General features: G+C 53.1%; 1 protein-coding gene across 1 annotated transcript in view; it reads right to left on the bottom strand.

Annotated features, from left to right (window-relative positions):
* Nucleotides 1-207: 207 nt before the first annotated feature.
* The window catches only part of CPXM2 (carboxypeptidase X, M14 family member 2), a 119,824-nt gene continuing 111,533 nt past the window's right edge, over nucleotides 208-8,498 (bottom strand). Inside the window, exons 13-14 of the mRNA XM_031029393.2 lie at nucleotides 7,335-7,434; nucleotides 208-1,547 (exon numbers count right to left, since the gene is read on the bottom strand). Coding sequence (XP_030885253.2) covers nucleotides 1,294-1,547; nucleotides 7,335-7,434 — 354 coding nt within the window. The 3' untranslated portion in view covers nucleotides 208-1,293. The remainder of the gene's footprint in view (nucleotides 1,548-7,334; nucleotides 7,435-8,498) is intronic.

Below are 8,498 nucleotides of genomic sequence, written 5' to 3'. Positions count from 1 at the left end.
GGATGATTTTACCCAGGCACGTGGCTCCCCTGGGAAGGAGGCAGGAGACACACAGCTGTCAGCACAGTACCAAGCTTGGTGGGGGGCACAGGGTACCCCTCCCCAGGCCGGCACCGCCTCTGGAGGGACTGACCTCAGGGAGAGGCAGTGGGCATGGCATTTGGGTGGTGGCGAGTCTGCCCAGGAAAACCACACGCTGGAAGGATCTCACCATCAGCTTGCTTTATTCTTCTTACTCTCCCCAGGTCAGTGAGGCAGCAACGTTCATACAAAGAAGACAAAGTGTTTTCTTGTAGCACCCCTCCCAAACCAATATTCCACAGATAACTCTAAGAGCTTTTCATCACATTTGGCCTAAGTGGAAGGTCCGGCATCCCACACATCAAAAATAACTCCCTTGGTGATGTTAGGCCAACTTACGAGCGCTCATTTCTATGAAAGGAGGAACATCTTGAGCAGAGAGAGGGTTGCAAGTCAGCCTCCCTCCGGCCCTTCTCGAGTCCTGCAGGTCAAAGAGGGGAGCCAGGCTGAGTGATCGACTCCCTTGGGAAGGGCGCCTTCTTCTGCTTGTCCCTGTCCAGGTGGCACCCGGGGCTGCTGGACCAGCAGGGAGCCTGGGGGTTCTCTGTGGACCCTGCACTCCGGCTGCCCACCAATCACTGGTGAACTAGTTCAGCATTTTTCTCCTTTTATAAACACAGTCCTTTGTGGAAAGGGGGACTATATGGATTCAAGAGGCTCACAGATGCTCACTTGGTAATGGCTCTGTTGTCAACAGAGCATGGAATTAATCTGTGGCAGCTTGGAATGTCCCGGGGCCAGAGAGGGTAGATTCTGTCAGAATGCCCGTGAGCATCTCAGATGGTAACTTCTGGCACCGCAGGGCCCCAGGAGTGCTGCAACTGGAGCCACGCAAAATGCAAATGCACGAGGACCTCTTGCTGTCACACAAGCAAGTGGGGGGAGGGGAGCACCAGCTTCCCTTCCGGTGCAGCCAGGAGACCCTGAGCTGGCAAGCCCCCTCTCTGTCTCTAATTCTCAGGTTGAGTTGCTGAATTCTCACTCCTACCAGCCTTTCTCTGCTGATCTGAGTTATTTGGATAAATGGGACAAAGACAACAACAAATATCCTAAGCTTTCAGCTCTCCCCTCGGGACCAGGCTTTCAATACACACATTCTCCCAGGCCTTCGTGAATTACAGAGAAAACAATAGGGAGCAAGTCCTCTATGGAGCTACAACTGGGGGTAGTTTAATTTGCAAGGGTCCGGGACAGGTCTCAAGTGTTGGGAGGTCACCCACGCTGTCGTCTCTTCCGCCCCCGCAGCTTCAGCCGCCTGGCTGGCAGGCTGATGGGCTGTTTCCCGAACTTTTCCATGATCTCCCTGATCCTGGCCAGGTTGGTTTTGCTGAGTGTGAAGTCACACTGCGTGGCCCCCATGTCATAGCCGACCATGCAGTTCTTGGTGGATGAGGTGAACCCTTCGGCTTTGACTGTGACCACATACTCTCCGGGGTTCAGGAGGCGCCAGTAATCCCCATCGCTGGCTGTGAAGAAAAAGGAGGTGAATTCAGAGCAGTTCTCTTCTAAGGCAGATAGCACCAGCCCTGCTATTCCAGAACCGGTGTCCCAGCCAGAGAGAGACTCAGAGGCTGGCCTCGTGGAATTCGAGCCTCTGCAGGGACAAATTTTTTTTTTTTTTTTTTTGCAAATTCTTATTTTCCTCTTTGGAAGCCACCTTAATGGTTTTACCAGGCAGAGGGCTGGGGTGTAGGCTCCCCACAGTGTTCATACACATGAGTGAAGATGGAGAAATGATCACTCACACTCTCTCCTCTGTGACAATACACGCCGTTCATTATGAGCCTGAGCTTCCAAATGCTATGCCCTCACCACAAAATGCCATCTTGAAAAGCCATCAGCGCCTGGCTTCCTGGTCTCCCTTAGCCTGGCGATAAATACAGAAGAGTAATTCTTTTAAGAGGTGGGGCTCTTCACTTCTGAAAAGAGAAAAGACTCCAGGGGACCAGGGCCAAATGATCTGCGAGGAGGCCTGGTACCTGCATTCCTCGGCCCAGGGGGCGGGGGCGGCAAGAGAAACGTGAAGCTGTAGGAGCCGAGACAGCGGTGCTGCGAAGCGGAGCTCCCCCCTCCCCCGCGACACTGCTGCTCAGTCACCCAATAACACGTCGGGGCCCCAGGTCCACCCCTAGCTCTGGACTCCACCTCTGTTGCAGAGAGGGCTTCCAGGCCAACGTTCTCCTCCCAGGAGCCTACAACAGGCTGAGGACACTTAGACCCCTGACCTGAAAAGAGGCTTTGAGGCGAAGAAGGGGTCACCAGTGACCCCCCCCACACACCCGTGGAGGACGTGGTGCCCAGAAGGTCGAGGCAGGCACTGATCCGCTGAATCTGCAAGCAAACTTCTGAGGCAGGTTGCATGATGAGTCCCCTTTCCACGTGAGTAATCTGATGCCCAGGGAGGCATGATGTCCGGCATGAGGTCACACGGCCAGTCACCAGCAGGCCCCCCAGCACCAGGTTCGGCTCTCTCTCTCACGGCAACCTGGGTGTCCCACCCATTCCGAGGCTTTGGTGCCAGAAGAAAAAGGAGAGGGGTAAGGAGGCCCCGGGTCGGGCTCCCTTGTCGACCACAAGCCCTGAAGTCTTCGAAGGGACGGGAGCAGAGCCGTGTGCGTGTGTGTGTGTGTGTGCGACTGTCTATCTCCCCCAAACTCACGTAGGACACTCTGAAGCGTCAGGTCGAAGTTACCATCTTTATTCAGCGGAGACAGCCCCACGCAAGTAAGTGAGCTCCCGAGAACGTGTTGTGAAAAATGAACTCCGAATAAAATCTTTAAAAAAAAAAAAAAAAGGGGCGCCTGGGTGGCTCAGTCGGTTAAGCGACTGCCTTCGGCTCGGGTCATGATCCTGGAGTCCCGGGATCGAGTCCCGCATCGGGCTCCCTGCTCGGCAGGGAGTCTGCTTCTCCCTCTGACCCTCCCCCCTCTCATGCTCTCTATCTCATTCTCTCTCTCAAATAAATAAATAAATAAAATCTTTAAAAAAAAAAAGAAAAATGAACTCCGTAGGCAGCCATCTGCCACACGTACATATGGCCCGCTCTCTGGCAAACAGGCCTCAGTGGGGCGAGTCGGGGTCCACCCAGCGCAGGCGGCTTGCTCCCCGGTTCCTCGGGGCTGCGCCCTGCGTCTTCCTTAGGAAAAAAATGCAAGCTTCTCAACGAAATAAAATGCCACCTCATGCTTGGCAGTGGGCAAGAGCCCGTGGAGAATTCTTTGTCATGCAGTCAGCTGGCCTGAGCCTCACGATGCAATTCACCCTTCGGAGAGGGAAACGTCCTTTGCTTTCCCCTGGGTTCCTATAGATTATCCCAAGTCTTTCTTCCTTGGCTCTCACCAGTGTGCAATTAACTTTAAAGTTTTCCTTTATAATTGTTTGTAGATCTCCCCCGCTAGAATGTCTACTCCCTGAGGTGAGTGGCCATATTTGTCTCCTTTACCACAGTAGCTCTAGGCCAACACACAGGATGTTCTTCGTAAGATATGTTCAAAGAATGAATGAAACTATCAGGAATTTGTTTAGGTTCACAGAATCAGAATGAGGGGTGTCCGCTCTGGAATCAACAAGTTTCTACTTCTGAAACATGGATGCTCTCCTCTACCTGGCAATGCACCCTCTCCCCCAAAAGTTCTTGGTTAGGCTTTCCCCACACTTCTCCCCAAGGCTCTTGTAATCTCAGTTTCTTCCCCCGACCACCAGTAAAGTCTAGAATCATCCACTTCATAAAATTCAGGGGTCAGCATGGTAGGTTACTATCCCACGGGGCAACCAGGTCTGTGTTCAAGGGTGAATGTTCTGTCGAGCTGTGGGGTTGGGGGTGGGTATACAGCTGCTGTCGCTCAGCACAGTGGACAGAGGGACAACCCAGATGCTCACAAATGTCCATTCGGTAGCAGGTCAGGTTAGTGTCCACCAGACAGAGGACGGTTATGGGGCATTCTGAGCCAGGTGCTTGGCCAACGTATTCGCATGCATTTAGAAAGTACTCTGACTAGCTTCTCTCCTTGGATTTCAATTCCCCCGTTGATTTTATGCAAAATCCCTCCTGAAAGAAAACTTGTCAGATCACAGAAGCCTTGGAGAGAGATCAAGGCAAACTCAGAGCGTATGTTGAGCACTGAAAGACGCCGAAATAAATACGATAAGGAACCATATGTAAAGCACAGAGTTCATCTATCAGGAGAATACACTGGGACATTATTTTAGGGGGAAATAAAGGAGAGGGGGAGGCGGCTCCCATCGGCTCATCCAAACCACTCTGGTGATCACAGGGCCTTGAGGTTCCGAGCTCACTGGGCACAGCGCTCTCTTCTGGCTTGTGGGGCTCGGGGGGCTCTTTCTCTCCCACCCCACTTAAAACCCTCCTGTTTTCTCACATGGCATACCAAGCGCTAATAGTCCCAAGAACATTCTAGGTTCTTTTGTGAATCTTCCTTTTACAGGAGCTTGGTAGCAATGCTTAAAATACAAGTCCTATGCGGAGCCAGATACAGCAGCCCCCCTCAATTCGTAATGATCACCAGCACCCCGCGTTCAGAACCTGTGAACAAACGAATGGACGAACGGACGGATGAGTCCGGGAACGAACGCACGGCCCCGCGGACGCCGGTGAAGGGCAGCTATGTCCCGAACGCCTTGCTGCACGGCGGGAAAGCTCACGGGCAGCGGCTGTGAGGTCAAGGACAAACAGTAGGCAGGTTCAGAAAATTTGAGGCACGTCATGGCATTACACAGCGGTCTACTATTTTGTGGCATGTCAGCTACAATTCACCCATTTAAACAATCCCTGGCCTCCTGTACCGGGCATGTCGGCAGGCAGTCATGTCAGCCTGGCGCTGAAGAACACGTGGGCGATGTGTGAAGCCCAGCCTCCCCCCTCCTACGGTCCCAGAGGCTCCGTTTCCTTGAAGGTCAGTTGGGATCGCTTGTTTGAAGGACTGGGTCTGTTAATGCCTGTGAACAATCCAGAGAAGAGGCTCCTGTCCCCTCAGGAGGGACAGCATGGGGGCAAACACAGGGGCACCGCATTCGCAGTCCCTAGCCCCTGGCTCAAATCCCAGCTCAGCCCCTCTGCGCTACCAGAAACAACATGTCGGGTCCATTCATTCATTCGAACTCATTCATTCATTAAATAAATATTAAGCACCTACTGAATGCCAGGCAGTGTGCTTGTACTTAATTGAGGCACAAAAGGGTCAAGGACCCCTGGTCTAGAAGCCAGCGAGGGAGGGGCAGAGACACCAGAAGGATGGTAGTCAGATGTCAGGTGTGGAAGCGCTATGGGAGGAGAAGGCAGGAGGCCGGGAAGAATCCCAGATGGTAGGGGCAGGTGTGCAATGTTAGAAAAGGTGGTCACTGTGGTTGGCTTTGTTGACAGAGTGACAGCTGAACAAAGACCTGAAAAGGACAAGGAAGGAACCAAGGGATTCTCAAGGAAAGGAGGTTCAGGCGGCACGAGGTGCTAGAGCGAGGACCCCGACGTGTGGTCTCAGCCCTCCAGGAAGGAGCCTGGAGGGCTGTGGGAGAGGGCAGAAAGCACAGGGGAGCAATTATTCCTGTTTGACCAAAACCGGGACTCATGATTTTCAGTTTTAAATGGGGACAGTCCTGGGCAAACCAAGAGAGCTGGTCACCCCAGAAGAAGAGGTTTGGGAGGTAACCGGTAGCCCAATCCCGTATGGCTTTGGGGGTACCACAGTGACCCCGACAGGGGCCGGGGCTGAGACCAGCCAGCAGCCGAGGAGGTGCTGAGCGGGCATAGATTCTGCTGAGTGTGCTGTTAGACTGGGGGTGGGGGTGGGGCAGAACCAAGGCTGAGCCCCTGTTCCTCATCCGCACCTTGTAGATCATTCCAGCCATCACAGGCCGTTCAAGTGATAACACATGGGGAGCACAGGAGCAAGATGGACTTGGCCCAGTTTCCCTGGGATTGCCCTTGTTTTAAATCTGACAGTCACACATCCTGAGGACCCTCTCAGTCCCGGGCCGCTGGCGGCCCCGTCCAGTGTAAGCTCTTGAACCAACAAGTCAAGGTCAGACCACATTAAACACCTGCCGAGTCAGCCTCAAATCCTGTTTCTCCCAGTTGTTCAAGTGTGTCCGAGGGCTGAACAGGTCTTTCTCGTGGCGATCACGATTTCCCTGCTCCTGCTGCTGAGTCTGTGCTCGGTGCCCGGGTGGGACCTGGAGTAGGTTGAATGATGGTCTCCAGAAGCTCACATTCTACTACCCAGACCCTCTAAATGTGACCTTATTTGGGAAAAGGATCTTCGCAGATACAATTAAGGATCTCCAGATGAAATCATCCTGTATGACCCGGGGGGGCCCTAAATCCAATGACAGGTGTCCTTATAAGAGGCAGAGAGGAGGAGGCAGAGGAGGAGGCCACAGAGATGGAGGCAAGAAGTGGAGTGACGTGGCCAAGGAAGCTGCAAGAGCCAAGGAAGGGTCCTCCCCGAGGGCTCCGGAGGGAGCATCGCCCTGCTGACACCAGGATTTCATACCTCCGGCCTCCCTAACTGTGAGAGACTACACTTCTGATCTTGTAAGTCTATGGTCATCTTCACGACACGCACTGGAAACCAACACAGGACCCAATGCCCCCCGCCCACTGCAGCTGACACCAATGCAAAGCCATCTGCCCACGGTGATGACACCGCGCTCCGCAGTCTCCCTGCGGCCGAAAACCCCAGTGCGTGGGTGTCAGCAGGGCCCCGTACACACCATCACCACCAGAACCCCTGCAGACAACCTGCTTTAGGCTTCTAGCCAATTCTCTCCCCCGCACACCTGTCGCTGCATCACGTTGCACACGTTCCCTGTCACAGTCAAGGTCACTGTCTCCTTACCTGGCTCTGGGTGCACCGAGTACCATCCTGGGCAACAACGGTCCTGGGCACAAGGGAAAACTACATGGGTTTCCCGGCAGCGGGGAAGCCCTGAGTGAGCAGGGCCATGCTGGGGCTGGGAGTCCAACACCCGAACCCGGGCCCCACCTGCCCCTTAAACCACCAGTGGGTCCTTTTACCTCCCTGCACCTCTAGTTTTCACCTGAATAAGGGAAAAAGCAGAAAGCACAGGCTGAAAATCATGCTTTCCAGGGTCTGCATGGGGTGTCCGAGGAAAGAGACAAGAATTCAGCTCTCCGTAAGAAGTTTCCGGCACTTGACATGTGATTTTAACCCAAGTAAACCGCTTCGAGAAAACAGACATTCCCTACCGAGAGACAGTGCGTCTATGCTCGTGGTTACCTGTTCGGATGTCATGGTTAACGCCTTCCACAGAGATAATGGCATTCGGAATTCCTTTCCCATGGAAGTCCCTCACCACACCTTTGATGCCGCGATGGACCTGCTCAGCAAACACAACAAGAAACGGGGTGAGCTCATGATGCACTTGACCCAAAGCACATGGTGAAGGAGGCTGTAAGCCGAACGCCACCCCAGGGCCACCGGGAACCCTCTCAGCACCTTATCTAGCTCAAAAGCTCCCTGGCTGTGCCTGGATTTGGTGTGTAAACTTCTGGGTTCCCTTTGGGTCCATGTACTGGGAAGTCTTCCATCGGAGTTCAGATATTCCAGAGGCTTAAAAAATATTAGGATCTGAGATGGTTCATATCAAGCACACCCAGTAAAAATGGAATTTAATTTTTTCTAGGCACATTTGTTTAGACTTTCCTGAACTCTATGGACCTAATATGTAGACCCAACCACTTAAGGGTCAGAGAGAAAAGAAAAGAGTCAAAGGCATTCCTATAAACTACAACTCCGTCCATAGGGCCCTTCTGCTGATGAACTGTGTCACATGATACACATCACTCTGAACCTCGTGCCTCAGTTTCCCCATCCATAGAATGATGTGACAATCGCAGGTGGCATACTATCATTTCCAATGACACTACACGTATTACTGTGCCTGGGCATTTTATCCATAGCAGGTGCCTTGGTGGCACGGGATTACTTGAGAATGATCAGAGCCTTCTCTCTTTTCATAGATGAAATGAAAAAGAGCCTTCACTCACAAAATTCCAGGGCGTGGACAGAGAGTGTGCTCATAGCTTCCCAAGAGGAAAGAACAGGTTCACACCCACTGTGCCAGGCAAGTGCACTCTGTGCAAGGGCTGCACAGAGTCTCCAGAGACCCTCGTGGGGCAGACTGGGACGCTAGGTGCCAGGGCTCACCTCTGCCAAGGTCAGTGGAGGTGGAGGTGCAGGTACCAGGAAGCTGGCAGCCTGAGCATTGCCTGAAAAGTGTCTTCTGATTCATCTACAACAACCCGTGGAAGGGGCGGCCTCCGTGCACGATCCTGCCAAGCCTCAGAACCACACTTCCTAATGGATGGGAGTCACAGTAGAGTCACATAATTGAGGCCCAACATTCCTTTTGTTTATTCCTCTGGTTTCCGGTTAGTCTGT

Source organism: Leptonychotes weddellii, chromosome 6, assembly GCF_054177405.1.
Source record: "Leptonychotes weddellii isolate Sample4059 chromosome 6, ASM5417740v2, whole genome shotgun sequence".
Classification (NCBI taxonomy): domain Eukaryota; kingdom Metazoa; phylum Chordata; class Mammalia; order Carnivora; family Phocidae; genus Leptonychotes; species Leptonychotes weddellii.
The sequence above is the reverse complement of the archived record's forward strand: the minus strand, read 5'-3'. Positions and strand labels throughout refer to the sequence as shown.